Source organism: Lagenorhynchus albirostris, chromosome 3, assembly GCF_949774975.1.
Source record: "Lagenorhynchus albirostris chromosome 3, mLagAlb1.1, whole genome shotgun sequence".
Classification (NCBI taxonomy): Eukaryota; Metazoa; Chordata; class Mammalia; order Artiodactyla; family Delphinidae; genus Lagenorhynchus; species Lagenorhynchus albirostris.
In genome coordinates this window covers 105,938,296-105,954,844 of record NC_083097.1, presented here as the reverse complement: position 1 = coordinate 105,954,844, position 16,549 = coordinate 105,938,296, and the positions used below count along the sequence as shown (strand labels likewise).

General features: G+C 35.4%; 1 protein-coding gene across 1 annotated transcript in view; it reads left to right on the top strand.

The window, feature by feature from the left end:
• The window catches only part of FBN2 (fibrillin 2), a 231,120-nt gene that overhangs the window by 205,731 nt on the left and 8,840 nt on the right, over positions 1–16,549 (top strand). The window contains exons 51-61 of the mRNA XM_060146231.1: positions 566–631; positions 946–1,071; positions 1,648–1,767; positions 2,669–2,791; positions 3,224–3,355; positions 8,286–8,411; positions 9,729–9,935; positions 10,886–11,011; positions 12,624–12,746; positions 14,095–14,211; positions 14,829–14,957. Of these exons, the coding sequence (XP_060002214.1) occupies positions 566–631; positions 946–1,071; positions 1,648–1,767; positions 2,669–2,791; positions 3,224–3,355; positions 8,286–8,411; positions 9,729–9,935; positions 10,886–11,011; positions 12,624–12,746; positions 14,095–14,211; positions 14,829–14,957 (1,395 nt within the window). The remainder of the gene's footprint in view (positions 1–565; positions 632–945; positions 1,072–1,647; positions 1,768–2,668; positions 2,792–3,223; positions 3,356–8,285; positions 8,412–9,728; positions 9,936–10,885; positions 11,012–12,623; positions 12,747–14,094; positions 14,212–14,828; positions 14,958–16,549) is intronic.

The window sequence follows — 16,549 nt, the reverse complement described above, 5'->3', positions numbered from 1 at the left end:
ACTTGTTTTGAAAGGAATGAATTTGAGAGGTGCAGGGCAAGAGATCCAAGGAGGGGATGAAAATTATATTCCAGATTGCTGCGGGAGTCCCACATGGGTATTGTATCCCACGCTGTGGCTCCCAGCCTCTTATGTGAAGTTCTGAGAAGCTGAGTCAGCACAATAGCCATTTGCAGGAATAGACCAAGAACCTCACAGATCTAGTTAGCACAGCTGAAGGGTACAATTGTTCCAGCAGTCTTGGAACTGGCCTGGTCTGTAGGCCAGAGGTAGCTTCTGTGTGTAATGGGCAGAGAGGCTCTTTGGCTGACCAACATTAAACAAGCAAGCAGACGAAGCAGGCACCCTCCATAGGTGGTGCTCTGGGAGGAGCTCGACAAGCTCAGGTGACCTCTAAATATGCTCAGCGTTGCTTTTGCAATAAATTATAAAAATAGAAAGACTCTTACTAAAAACAGCCTTGTAGAGGAGAAGTAAGCCTCATTTCATGTATTATCAGTAATCAGTTAAGTCCTCTGATAGTTGAGACTCTTTGATAATGGGTAATTTGTGTTTTTCTCTGTAGTGGCATTCCAGGATTTGTGTCCCTATGGCCATGGAACTGTTCCTAGTCTTCATGATACCCGTGAAGGTGTGGTTTGATATATTTTATTTTTATAGTCTTACATAAGTAAATTTTTGTACATTTATTTTATAATCATGCTGATTTTACTGTATAACATAGTATATTGCATTTAATACACAAATACAATATTTATTATATAGTTATCATATGCACTATATTTATCATAAGACTATGTTGTAACATGTGAAATACATTATATATTTCTCTGATAAAAGAATTGTTTATATGTTTTAAAATTTTTAAGCCTCTTTTGAATAGATATATACAGTTTGGGCATATCTTTTTATGTAAGAGAGTTCATGGGTGATTCTGTATTTTAGATGTCAATGAATGTCTTGAGAGCCCTGGCATTTGTTCAAATGGTCAGTGTATCAACACAGATGGGTCTTTTCGCTGTGAATGTCCAATGGGTTACAACCTTGATTACACTGGAGTACGCTGTGTGGGTAAGTGCTGACTCCACATTTCACACTTTGAAAGTTCTGTTTTCTTTCTTATATTCAGCAAAAGGTCTCTCAGGCCCCATGGGTGGCAGTGGGATTTACAAAGCCAGGATAAGTAGCTAGTAACTGCTCTTTCTTCTCCCATTCTACATTTTCCAGTAGACCTGGTTTATGTGAAGATGGGGAGAGTTGCCCAACCTCTGCCTTCAACCAAATATACAAACTCTGATGTGTCTAGAGATTTACAATTGCCAAAACCACTAACTGGGAAAGAGATCCATTTTACTTTATGACTTTCCACTTCTGCTCTGGTGGCAGAAGACCACATCCCTCCCTGGGTTTGTGTTTTTTTTTAGGGCAAGCCACGGCTGTCTGAAGGCTCAGATCATTGCACACTTGATCTCTCGGGGTTCTCTGCATAAAGGCCAGCCAGCCAAGGCCAAGGGGGGTTGCAAGAGTCATGTGTGCCCTACACAGATCTGGGACATGTGTGAGGGCCAGATGGATATTCATGGGCATACTCCTATAAAACTAAACCTTCTCCAGATTTTGTGGCACTTTCTTATTCTTCTTTTTCAGATACCGATGAATGTTCAATTGGCAATCCCTGTGGAAATGGGACGTGCACCAATGTTATTGGGAGTTTTGAATGCAACTGCAACGAAGGCTTTGAGCCAGGGCCCATGATGAATTGTGAAGGCAAGTGATACTTTTCTTTAGTATTATTTCTTCTTGATATAGAAAGGGTTTTTCATGTCTCAGCTTTTACTTATACTATTCTGACGTTCTATTGATGATTATATTCATCACAAACATATTTTTCTTTATCTCAGTGAGCATAGTTACAAAAGCTACTTTAAAGCCCTTGTCTGATAATTCCAGCATCTTGGTCCTCTCAGAGTTGGCGTCAGTTGCTTATCTTTTCCCTTGAGATTGGGTCACATTTTCCTGGTTCCTAAGTAATTTTGGATTATGCCCTGGATATTGTGAATGATGTTTTCTGGAATCAGTTATATTATTTTGAAGAATATTGACGGTTTTGTCTTAGCAGGCAGTTAACTTGGATAAACATAAAAGTGGACTGTCAGGCCTGTGGAAGACAATGGTTCAGATTTCAGTTCTGTTCTTTAAACCCTAGTGGCTAGCTTCTTTGATTTTGGCCTACACATGTATGGTTAAGTCAGCAACTTGGGCTGCATTTGTGCAAAAAAATGAAAAAGGTATTTCTCTACCTCTGGTCCTCTCATTTCCGGGATTCCTCCTCATTCTTCAGCAGCCTTGGTTGCCCCAAGGCTCCCTTCCCTGAATCCTCCTGGACAGAAGCTCAGAAAGGTTCTACTGAAGATTTAGCTGCCAGGTGCTGCTGTCAGGACTGGTGCTATCCGCAGGAAAAAAAAATTTGAGAACCTATTCTTTGCCTGTTGTTTGCTGACTTTCAGTTCACCACTAAAAACCACTTGAGGTGTTGTTTTTGTATTTTTTTCAGAGTTTATAGTTGTTATTTGTTGGAGGATTAGTTAGGTGCAAAAACATCAGTGTTTATTTGAGCAAGTAATTAGAACTCTAGGCTGAGCACATGCCTGCCTGTTTTCTTGATCAGATATCAATGAGTGTGCCCAGAACCCACTGCTGTGTGCTTTCCGCTGCATGAACACCTTCGGGTCCTACGAATGCACATGCCCGATTGGCTATGCCCTCAGGGAAGACCAGAAGATGTGCAAAGGTAAGGCTACAGACAGGGGAGTAGTTAGCACTTTATTTGCCATGCTGGAAATATATTTTAATGAGTTTATGGTTCTCAGCTATCTTCTTCTAGAGCTTTAGAGAAATGTATCTGACAACATTGCTGGTAGGTTTCCATATCTAGATAACAAGATACTTGATGGTCTGTCCAGTCAAGTCAAAAATAAGATGTCACACTCTTGAGCTCTTATTAAGCAAAGATAGCCCTTTCCTGAACTTCTTATCTTTAGGACCAATGCTGAAATTTTATAAATCTAGAATACAGCCAACGGTTGAAAAAGACTGGGCTCCTCCTTTCTCTGTTACATAATAAGAGCCAGAAGACCAAAAAAGTGACTTAAAAATACTAAACAATACCCTGTTCCTGAAAATTTCTTACTTCTATGTTTTTCCTGTTAAAAATATTTTATAGACCTGGATGAATGTGCTGAAGGGCTACATGACTGTGAATCTAGGGGCATGATGTGTAAGAATCTGATTGGCACCTTCATGTGCATCTGCCCGCCTGGGATGACCCGAAGGCCTGATGGAGAAGGCTGTGTAGGTAAGGCTTTATGGGATGGTGTCTTTTTATTTAATACTTCTACTCCAAGATAGATTTACAGCGCTATTCCCAAATCATCCTAACTGCAAGCCAGCTATTTTCCAGCTGTTTCAAGGCTGTGCTATATAGCTAGATTTCTTCTATCTCAGGGTCCATGCTAATACAGTAGGTTCTGGATAATACAGTGGAGATTAGGCTTGTCCTAGAATATATGCCTTCTTGTTTATCATAATTCTCTGTCTTATAAATCTAAATCATTAAATTTAGAAGTGTGGAAAAAAACTCCTTGAAACAATGCTACTTACTTATGTAGCAAAATTAAAAGTATGAGTTAATAGTCTCGCTTTTGTATCACTCCATGAATGAGGAGAGTAATGAGGCAGGTAATCTCCAGAACTCTGTTACAGGCTGGGTATTTCTGTGACTTAGCCATATTTTTTAATGTTTTTGGACCTCAGTTAATTCATCTATAAAGGGAGGAGGTAGGGCTGGGGCTCTAAGATCACCTCAGGAATTTGAAACGTTATGATTTTATGATGAGTACTGAAGTATCACACCGTGTAAGCTGGTCATGGCCACCCCATCCAGTATCTCAGCACTTACTCCCTAAAGTGTTGTCACCTGAGGCACTGCAGCCCACGACACGGTCTTCCTCCTTCTTGAGAATAAGTGTCTCCCCTTCTTTAATTAATAATCTGCTGTGCTCCCTTTTTAACCTCCAATACCTGGAAAAATGTGGATATTTTTGGAGGAACATTTGAAGATTACTAATAATTTCTTATTGGGGAAAAAATAACATAATAATAGTATTTCTTAAAATAAATCTATTAGTGATTGCCTGGTGCTAAGAGTCAGAATGGAGAGTGGCTGTAAACGGTTGCTGGGGATCCTTTTGGGAAATGGAAACGTTTTAAAACTGGATTGTGGCAATGACTGTACGACTCCAGAATTTACTAAAAATCGCTGAATTGTACACTTAAAAATGGAAATTTTATAGCCAGTAAATAATACCTCAGTAAAGTTGTTTTTAAAAATGAATCTACCATAGGAAAAGAAACATGAGGATGTCCACTAAATTTTGGTTGTAGTAACAACCAAAAAAAAAAAAAAAGAGAGTAGGAAACAACCTAAATGCCCATCACAGGACGACAGCTAAATAAATGTGGCATGGCAATGCTATGAAACCTTACAGAGCAGTTAAAAGGAATAAAATAGATATGCGTATGTACTGAAGTAAAAATAACTCTAAATATTTGGTTACAGAATAATATATACAATGTGTCATATTTTAAAGAAAATTGTAAATCATGCAATATTTTTTCTGTAGGTACATATGCAAGCCAGTAAATACACAGGAAAAGATTTATTTATTTATTTATTTTTAACCATTAATTCTTTATTTTTGTGTTTATATTGCAACATCATATTGGAATACAAAAGCTTTTCCCCAAGGCCAGCATGCTTTCTTCCACAACAAATTACACTCCAGGTTCTCACTATTGATAACATATATTTAGTTACAAGATGTGCATGCAAAAGCAAAATATGCTTTGTGTGACTTAAGGCCTTGTGAATATTTAATAAACTTGGTGTAATGAATATTATTAGGAGAGAAAAATGATTTGAAAGTAGTAAGATTGATGATATAACACGAATCAAGAGGGATATAAGGTAATTATATCATTTTACTGTATTCAGCAACCAGAAAAATCTGAATTTTAGCTATCAAACTGGAAAAATATGGTGTATTATTTTCTCTGCAAATAGCCAAATAGATTAAAAATTAAAAGACTCTATTAGGTTCATTATACAATATGCAAACTGTAAAATATTATTAATCTTTTCTATCATTACTAGGTTTCTGTGGCAACTTGGAAAATCTTATGCTCAAGAGAAATTTCCCAACATTTGTTTGCATTGTCAGGAAAATTTTTAAAAAAGAAAGAAAATAAATCTAAGATTTGTAGCAATCAGGTCTTTTTAGATATGTTTCAGTTATACGTTTTGAATTACAAAAAACATAACATTAAAGCAGACAAGATCCAGATGGATGCTAAAATTAGTGGGCAAAAATTTAAGAGAAAAAGGATATAAACGCCAATTCGTAGAAAAAGAATTACATCCAGGGACGCTATTAGAGGTTACTGGTCTGAAGTGAATTCAACTGTATGTGTCAATTTTAATTTTTTACAAAAGAGTGAATTCCTGAATTACATATGTAATATTAAATTAATTTTTAAATGTCTGCAACAACCCATCAGATTATAATTGGATTTCATAGTTTCTTTTAATCTAATAGATATTTCATTCGAAATCCACTACTTAATAAAGTTAAAATAGATCACCTTAGAGGTTTGGTTATGCAGTGGTTCTTTCAAAAACACTGTTTTTCTAAGATCTGAAAACACTGTTCTTACAAGATCTGAAAACCAAGTTAAACCTAGACTCTTAAGTCATGTTTATAGAGTAATATATGTTTCTCAAAGTGTATGAAAGGGTAGAAATAACATGTATGGAAGACACTGTTACAATTCTGACTTCTTCTTATGCATGAGATCCGTTGTAATTTTTTTTTTTTTTTTTTTGGTTGTATTGGGTCTTCGTTGCTGCGTGCGAGCTTTCTCTAGTTGTGGCCAGTGGGAGCTACTCTTCGTTGCAGTGCGCGGGCTTGTCATTGCGGTGGCTTCTCTGTTGCAGAGCACAGGCTCTAGGCACACAGGCTTCAGTAGTTGCAGCACGTGGGCTCAGTAGTTGCAGCGTGCAGGCTTCAGTAGTTGTGGTGCACAGACTTAGTTGCTCTACGGCATGTGGGATCTTCCCAGACCAGGGATTGAACCCATGTTCCCTACAATTGACAGGGGGATTCTTAACCACTGCATCACCAAGGAAGTCCCCACTGTAATTTCTTTTTGTCAAGTTATCTCAGGGATTCTCAGTGCCAAAGGTGTGAAAGCAAAAGTAATCCAAGACTTTAAGATACATCAAGTTATCTTTCAAGTATAAAAGCTGTACTATATATCATCAAACATGGCAGAACTCACTCAGTATATCCAACAAAAGCCCTTCTTGAAAAAAGTAATTCAAATCAGACAACTAAAATACTAATCAAAATAAAGGTATCAACATTAGGGACAGGATGAGATCAAGAAGGTAGACCTTGAACCCTCAGATTCTAGAAATAAGAAACACTGTACAATTTTTTAAATCCATAACTCAGTTTAATACTTTTGCATATACTTTAAAACTTATGCAATAAGTTTCCTAAAAGAAAAAATATATATCTTTAACAAGAAACATCACAGTGAGTTTCAGAACAATAAGAGCAAGTGAAAATCCTTAAAGCTCCCAAGAGAGCAAAACCAGATTCCCTACAAATGAACCTTAATACTGGGTAAAAGAAAACAGTGGAGCATCAGTATTTTCAAAACATTCTAAGGAAAAATAATTTTGAACTAAAATTTTATATCCAATCTAGTGATAAAGCAAACAAAAATATGGCATTGTCAGAAATGTGTTGTAGAATATTTATCACCCACGTACCCTCTCTGAAATGATTACCAAATTATATTCCAATATATTTTTTAAAGTTAATTCAAGAGGAAGTAGTAGTATACGTGAAGCAATGGTAAGCCAAGAAACCAGTAACCCTTATTATGTGGTTTAAATAGATGCTGGTGGTCCATAAAAACAAAAACATAACAAACCAAAATTTCTCGACCACATCAACATGGCAGGTGACACAGGGAGAGAAGAGAAAGAAGTCATACCAAGGTACTCGTTATGGTCAGAAGCTTTTGAAACAGATACCTCTTGATATTAATAGAAAAATATTCATTAAAGTGTATGTTGAAGTTGTTTCATGGTTACCACTGGAAGAATAGAAGATTACAACTTCCAGACATGAGTCAGGGATGAGAGGAGGGCAGAGAAAACTAGACTGATCGAAGAAATATTGAGAGAAGGGGGCAATAGCATGGTAAATATAAAATAATATAAAATGGCAGGCAAGAGTCCAAACATATCAGTTTGGAAATAGTTCAAATTTCTGTTAAAAGGCAAATGTACTTTTAAAAATTATTTTACAATGCAGCTTGGTGCTTTTTACAAGAAACGTACCAAATCAAAATGTGAGCTAGATTGAAAATAAAGGGGTAGGACAAGATATTCAAGGCAAATGCTAATAAAAAGCAAGCACATGCAAAATAAATATTAACAGATTGAAGATTGAAAAGTATAGACATGAAGGGAGCAATTAATCAGAAGGATTTAATTGTCATGAGTTCTCATGCTTCTGACAACATTGATTTGAAAAATACCTCAAACAAAATTTACAAAATATCAAATAAACACAATAAGTAAGTATATAGGGATTTTAATAAAACAATTTTGCTCTAATATATTTATTTATCACCAATCAAAAGAGCAGTACGGCCTAAATTCCTTCTTCCATTAGCCGTCCTTAACACACTGCTCCACTCCTGTGATTTTACTCAAAGGCAGTCTAGGAACTTGTCCTTTATCCATGGCCTAAGTGCCCTTTTACCCTACTCTCCACCTCTCCCTAACACCTACCCCCCCTTTCCCACCCTCAGCCTCTCTCTCATATCACATAAATTGGCATCCTCTTCCCCAAAGTTCTTTCTCTCCTTGTCAAGTAATCCCTTTTGGAGGCCAATTTTCTTATTCTCCATCAAATATCACCTCTTCCCCGAAAAGAGGAAGAGGAAAAGAAGGAAAGGGAAAAAAAAAACACTTTGTTAACCAAGAACCCATCTTGGAAGGATGAGGTATATTTAAAAATAAATTAGTATTCTATCATATTAGTATTTTGGTGAGGAAGTTTTAAATATGATATAACCCATTAGAAGATAAACTTGTAAATTACAATTTTATAGTCTACTCATGATTCACATTATTTGCTTTTCTAAAGATGAAAATGAATGCAGGACCAAGCCAGGAATCTGTGAAAATGGGCGTTGCGTTAACACTATTGGGAGCTATAGGTGCGAGTGTAATGAAGGCTTTCAGTCAAGCTCTTCAGGAACTGAATGCCTTGGTAAGTTGATAAACGAGTATATTTTACTTGGTAAATGAAACATCTGTTTTGTGACATCATCACAGAAGAGTTCTACATATGTATCCTTGTCTGCTAAACAGATTCCCCAATCTGAGTAATAATCCACATACCTCTTCCTTAAAGGTAGACATCTATTAAAATGACATATTTGTATATGTATGTGTTGTACCTACGTCTATGCTTAATGTAAATAACCATCTTAAATGGTCTTTCCAAAATTAAGATTAATTAAGCTCTATGGAAAATGTGACTTTAGTAAAACTTACATCAGGGGATGATTTAATTCCAAAAGAAAATATTTGCTATGTAAGGTAAGCTTTGCTGTATTAATGATATTAAAGAATATGCCACATTTCAAAAATGCAGTGAAAGTTGATTTTTATTTTATGGTACAGGAAAATGTTTTACAAAATATTTTCTTTTGGAAAATATAAGTCTCAGACATTTTAATGATAACATGCATACATCATAAACCATTTTAGTTAATTATGAGCAGGTGTAAAAGTATGGAGTAGTAAAATTTAAGGCAAACAGAGAACTAGCACTCATCACTGGATTTGGTGCAAAAATAGAACATTTCAACTACATCAGATTGTTCTCAAAATGCTGTCATCTGCTTCAAATCCTAGGAAATTATTAGTCAAGAAATTGGCTATTGTTGTCTTAAATCTAGACCTTTTTGGAAATAGAAAAGATAACCTACAGAAAAAGTGTTCTTTTCTGTTCATATTAACAGTTCATTAGGATGGTTCTTAAAACCACATAAAAGATCTCTTTGCCTACTTATATCATTGAAATCCCTTTATTTATAATTAAAAAACTACTTAATCCAATGTTTGAACAGTATTTTAGATGTCTAAAATACAGGAGATTAGATTGAATATGTACCAAAATTATAACATAGTCTAGAATTTGCTTTTCAAAAACAAATCCTGTTGCTCATTTGCTTATTTAAAGGGAAATAATTTTCTTTGATTTTCCTTTTATCTGGATTCTACAGGAATGGTAGTTTACTATCACTTAGCTGCAGATGAAAAAAAAAGAAAAATCCCAAATCTATTTCTTAAGTATAGTTTCACTTATTATTAAATTTAATAAACTGTGTTTAGTGAAAGAACACTCCGTGAAATTAATCTCCAACAAAACTTTCTAATCATTGTCTTAAACATTGTCTTAAAAGAATATTTAGCTTTTAAGAAAGTATTTCTAAGGAGAACATTGATTGTCCTATTTAATTTGAAGACCAAGGTGTCAGTTCCTTGACACTGATGCCTATTAACTACATTCTCATTTCAGACAATCGACAGGGACTCTGCTTTGCAGAGGTATTGCAGACCATGTGTCAGATGTCATCCAGCAGCCGTAACCTTGTCACAAAGTCAGAATGCTGCTGCGATGGGGGGCGAGGCTGGGGTCACCAGTGTGAGCTCTGCCCACTTCCTGGAACTGCCCAGTACAAAAAGATATGTCCTCATGGCCCAGGATATACCACTGATGGAAGAGGTAAGGAGTTGAGGAAATTCATGCATATTATTAACACAGTGAACATTAAATCAGATTAATTTTGAAGGAACTAAAATAATAGCTAAAATATGTGTGCGTATGTTGTGGTTGTATATGCTTTTTGCTAATGCTTCAGAGACTTTGAAAGGTATAATCTTCATATTAAATCTAAAAGGCAGAATCTATTATTATTCCTATTTTAAAAGATAGAAACTGAAGCACAAAGCTTAAACGATAAATCATTTTCCCAAGATCACAGCCTTTTTAAGGGATGGACCAAGGAATGGAACATATCTGTCTAACCCCAAAGCCCATGGATAACTCCTGAACTATACTTGCTTCATTTAAATAAAGGTTACTTGTTTGTTTGTGTGTAACGCATTTGTTTGAGTGTACGCAGGGACTCATTCTGTTGGCAACATATTTACAAACCAGCAAGTCTCATAAATGATTAGTAGTTTCCATTTTTTTGGTACAATCAGTATACTAATGTCCTAAAAATGTCATTTTCCTCTATTACTATACAGATTCTCGATCCTGTGCTTGATTACTTTGCTAATGAAACCCTTTCTTCAGTCTAATACAAGTGTGAATTTAAAGCCAATCCATGGTATACTATCACAAATTCCAAATTAGTTGAACTTCAGAGGGGTAGCTTTCTAGATTCCCAAAAAATAATTCATACTTAGATTGCAGAACGAGTAGACTTCAGTGGGGCTTTCAACATAGCCTTCCTTTTGTTTACCTCTTCCTATCACTTCAGATTCTTTTTTTTCTCTCCCTTCTATGTTGCCACTGGACTGAATGATGAAAAGGTACACCAGCACAATTATGAATGTTGGTTCTTAATGATCTGTCAATTCCTTAATTTCTCTTAGTTTCTAACCAGTTTTATTCTTGCATCTGTATTAAATTACATTTGTTTTTGCCTTGGGGTTTTTGGTGGACAGATATTGATGAATGCAAAGTTATGCCAAATCTCTGCACCAATGGTCAGTGCATCAATACCATGGGCTCCTTCCGGTGCTTCTGCAAGGTTGGCTACACCACGGACATCAGTGGAACCTCGTGTGTAGGTAAGGCGAGGCGAGGCGTCTCTGCATCTGGGTGGTTGTTTCCTACATGTCATTTACTGTCAGCAGAGTATCTTTATTATGGAGCTTTGGAATGTACATTTTGTTAAAAAATGTCATTCCTTTCAGCAGTGTGGTTCTTAATATCATAGGAGTTGTCCAAGGCCTTGTCTAGTAATGTGAGACACAAAATTGTTTAATTCATCAAAAAGTCTGTGCAATTAGGGAAACATAGAAATTATTAAAAATATATTTTCAACATTTTATGTTTAATTTAAAATGTATAAAGGCATGTTTGTTTGTCATTCTTTTAATGAAAGAATAGGACTTTTGATTGTGAAATTGTGTGTTTGCATATGGAGAGAGTGCTTTTTGCTTGTTTCTCATTGTGGTTTTTTTGCATAAAATATGCCAATTAAGCATCATCTAAAATTTCCAGTTGCAAAGCAGTCTCAGTACAGAGACCTTCTACATTTTTACAATCTCTTTTTCTAATTTATTTTATTGTCTCATCGACACCATTCTATGACAATTGGAGGGGGTTGGTAGCTTGCCTTTCTGAGTCTTTCCAAAGCATTTAGTTTTCATTAAAGAAAAAAAACTTTTCTCCTTCACATTTCATCAACTTACATCAACTTGTTTTAATAACAAGCATACCTGGCATGAAAAGGTTAAGAAAAACCAAACTAAATCTTAGTAAACATTCAACTCACTTGTTTGGGCAAGAGAGTGATAGAGACTAGGCTATCAATCATTAGCATTGAATCATTTAGCATTCTGTGGGCTATCAATCAATGTGTTTTATGGGGGAAATGGAGGTGATTTGCTATCAGAGTCCTAGCAGAAAGAAGGTGGCATATTCAAATGAGGACAGTTTACAGAGACTTGTTTTTGACAAAGAGACAGTATATAAAGGTGTGGGTAGAGTGGGCAGAAACTGCAAGGGATAATGCTGAGTGCTGGGACTGTACCACCTCTGGGCCAAAGATAGAGGGAAAGATTGAAACTTAGAAGAGGGAAGAAGTTTTGCCCAGAGACCTGCCTTGAGAGCATCTGTGACCTCTGATCCCATCTTGCGAGGAGGGAATTGAGGAATTAAGGACCAGCCTGAAGGCAGAGGGCAGGAGAGCCTGCTAATGGTGTCTGTGCAGTTCAGCCTCCTGGGCCCGAAAACAGGGTGGACCAGGGTGAGGACTGCATCTGAAGGGGGAAGTGGGAGGCTTCCAGCACAGTCTGTGATGCCGAAAGATTCTTAGGGGAGTGTCAGCTAAGAGAGGTTGAGAATTCCTGCCACATCCACGTATCAAAGGAAAGAAACTCTAGCCTTTAAGTTTATGATTCTCAAGCTGTAAACCAAAGGACACCCAATCTAAAAAAATCCAGTGTATTTTTTTAAACCCAGACAGTTGTTCCGGATATTATAATATTTGCCCAAGACACGCTCGACAGAGTAAACCGGTAGATTAATTTAGAGAAAATTGTTCTGTGCCTCATTTCTATTTTCCATTTTAAGTTGAAGAGTAAAAGAAAAAGATGAAGTGAGAATATGGAGGGAGGAAAGGGACTGGTTTTTCCTTCTAACCAATAATTTAATCCTCGCATCACTTTTGCTTAGATCTTGATGAATGTTCACAGTCCCCAAAACCCTGCAACTTCATCTGCAAGAACACGGAGGGGAGTTACCAGTGCTCCTGTCCTCGAGGCTATGTCCTACAGGAGGATGGAAAGACATGCAAAGGTGAGTGAAGAGTCTGCATTCTTCTGAAAAAAGAGTCCTCTCTTTTTTCAGATTTAAAGTCAGCTAATCAGGGATGATACTGTGTGTCTCACCTTCACTAAAGCACATCTTCCTAGTGACCATTTTATGATTCATAGAAAATTCTACCAAAGGACACATGCCAGGAGGCAGAGAGAATTAAAACCCGGGTTACAGTGGTTTGCTTCTTACAGCAAACCACCCAAACTGAAAAATAAATTAAATAATATAGAAAGCTATGGTGAAGGAAGAGACTGAACAACTAAAATAATATTTATTTTGTTGCTTATCTGAGATTTCATTTCTCTAAACTATCTTTATTACACATTTACTGCAGAAGATTGAAAATGAATAGGTAAATTTTTGCTTACATAGTTTTAGTAGTAATTATCAAACTAAATTAGATAATTAAAAGAGCTTCAATACTATACTCATATGTTCAATTTTATAGTAAACCTCATCGGTATGAAAATAATGGACTGAGGAAATTTCTGTCTAATTAAATTTTTGAAATACAGTTTATTCTCAAGAAGATGAAGTTTTATTTCCAAGAAATACCAAAAAACAAATAGAATAAAATAATAGGAAGCAATATTATACCCTTGGCTCTACTTAGTGAACCGTTATGAGTCAATTTAATTTTGCACGTTTATAGTTATTTTTATTTGAGTGCAACTGTGTGTGTGTGTTTTAAGCTTTAAAATGGTTAGTCTTGTCTGCATCTTACATTGCTCTGTGAATTTATTTAAATGTCTTTTCCCATATTAAGTTCCAATCCAACCAAAATCAGATTTTGAGTTTTCTATCAGTATAGTTCAAATACTAGTTCCATTTATGACTAGAATTATAGATGCTGTGATTTTGCTTCTTCTGGTATTTATGATGGTGTTTTCATTTGGATCCTGAGAACCTGACTCAGTGTTTGTGTTAAGACCTTCATCAATTTTCAGATTCTGTTTTATTTTTGTTTAATCCCTTCTTTAATAAAAATAAGTGACCAGCCATGTGCTAAACTGTGCATTAAATACAAGAATTATAACCTTTGGATATTAGTTTTGAGAACAGTTCATGAACACCACTATGATTCATCCTTTCAGTTTTTTATTTTAAGAAAACTTTGTGGTATGTATCACCTTAGCCATCCTATCATTGTAGCCCATGATATTTATGCTGCTTAAGTATGTGAAAAGAAACTCCTTGCCATATGCATATGGATATCTACAAAGCTTCCAACAAAAATCTAGACAAAATACTCCTTGTGGCTTCCTGAGAAAGGAGGCAAAGCCAGATAACTCTGCTCCAATTTTCATAGGCTTCTCTTTCATTGCAGACCTTGATGAATGTCAAACCAAACAGCACAACTGCCAGTTCCTCTGTGTCAACACTCTGGGAGGTTTTACCTGTAAATGTCCACCTGGTTTCACACAGCATCACACTGCTTGTATTGGTAAGACAAAACTACAAAAGAGAAATTTTGCAAACTTTTAGTAGAAGCCTAAAACTGTACTTAAAAAATGGTAGAATAATGACTCAGTATTTACATTAAAACCAATCCCTCATAATTACTGGTCTAAAAATGTTGTTAATAATAGATTTTTTTTCACTAGAACAATATCCAAAGGAAAAAATCCTGTATAGTCCAAGCACATGCACATGAGGTGTACTCCAGGCAATGCCTTTATATTGCATTCTAAATATAACCATGTTTGTTCAGATAAAATATGAGTAAAGGCTCACTGTAGTTTAGAACATGCTAATGAATATGCTGGGTTTTTTTTTTTTTATGTTAGAAGGCACACAGGTTAAGAGACTTTGTCTGTACTATCGAAAACCATGTCCTCAATTGACCCAAAATATGCTCTAATTTCAAATCTCTTGAAATATATTTTTTCTGACCATTTTTGCCTTTAACATGACCATGAATAATGGTATACATTTCCCTAAAATTCTGTTTTCACATCATGAAACTTAGGCTTTCATACTTCACTTTTTACTTCATGTAGTAAAATTTGAGTCATATAATAATTGGGAAGCTTGACGCTCTCCCACTTTGTGCTTTGCTAGACAACAATGAATGTGGGTCTCAGCCTTCACTTTGTGGAGCAAAAGGAATCTGTCAAAACACCCCTGGAAGTTTCAGCTGCGAATGCCAAAGAGGGTTCTCTCTTGATGCCACGGGACTGAACTGTGAAGGTGAGTTTATTTGCTCAAATATTCTTATTCTAATACAGCAAACTGTTTTCTTTTAACTTCCAAGCCACTCAATGAGCAATTGAGATCATCTCAAAAGAAAAAAAATTAACAAAATAAAACCCAGAAATTGATTTTTTTGTTCATAAATTTTCATATATCATTTTGGGGGCAGAGGAAAACCTTAATGTGATGAAACAAAAATTCTGTGAGTACAAATTGGCTTCTAAAGTAACTGTTTACCTAATTACTGATCTAAAAAAGAATTGAACTGAAAAAGAATTCTGTACCTAATTTAGTTTACAGTAGTGTATGAGTATACCAGAAAAAAATTGGATGTCTGTTCCATGATACTTGAATGTGTAAATATTACGTGTAAGACAAAGAACGAATTATAGAGAACCGAAAAAATGTACAGAAAGCTCTGGGGAAAACTGATGGCAATTTTATTTGGTCTGAGACTCCTGATTCACTCTCTTTTCTATAAAGGGCATTTCCTATAAAGTCTCTGTCACAATAGGTATTTCCTATTAAGTCCAAGGGAACATTTAAGTAGGAATAAAATAAGAATTTGCCTGTGGTCAATAAAATATTATATTGTTCTTCAGTATTTCTATTGCATGTGCTAGCGTATGAGACAAATGTACTAGGATTGGTAGCTTTTACAAAATGCTCATGCCAGAGATTCTGAGAGCATATACATCCCCTTTATATTTTTATATACAATTGTAATTTATGTCTTTATTGGTATTAGTCACCCTTTAATTAATTATTCTTAGAAATATATGATTTTGAATTCTAGAAATATATTCAAAATTGTTAATATTCTCTAAGAATTACTCAAAGTTTTTTAATATACTCTAGGAATTATAGGACTTTTATATGTATCTAATTTTCTGCCAAGAAAAATTCAGTTTAAAAATTTTCTATTTTAATATTTTGTATTCGAAGTCATTGAGACTTTGAAAGTATTCTGAACATACAGCTGCTTGCCATGTGTGGGTTTGGCTTGTAACCATCCACATAAGATATCATTTATTAATTATCCATATAAATTTGTTACGCATACATCAGACATGCCAATTTCATTTCACTTTTTATGGGTAGGTTTCAAAGCCTCAGTTGTCATTCCAGAAGAGTATGCATGTCTGAACAAAGAAATTATTCCATATGTGTCATAATACTATATCGTGTCTAAAAATAACATATTTAGAATACTTTAAATTTGCATCTAATTAATCTTGAATGGTAATAAAATTTTTTGTGTGCAAACCATTATACTTTTTAGGTATTTCTGTAGTGCTTGTATCTTCCCAAAAATGAGGATTATATGTCAATCACTTTTGAACCTACTGGAATATATAATGCAAAGATATTTATATCATTTACCAAATAAATCATACCGTATGTAGTTAATCCATCCAAAATGCACAACATTTGTGGTTGCTATGGTTGATTTGCTGACATTAAGTTGTTATTTAGAGCACTGACGTGGCATGGCTGGTGGATAGCATAAGAATGATGTGGTTTCTTATCTCAGAACTGTTCTCTGCACCACCACTGATTAATAACCATGTGACTTGGAAAAATCACAG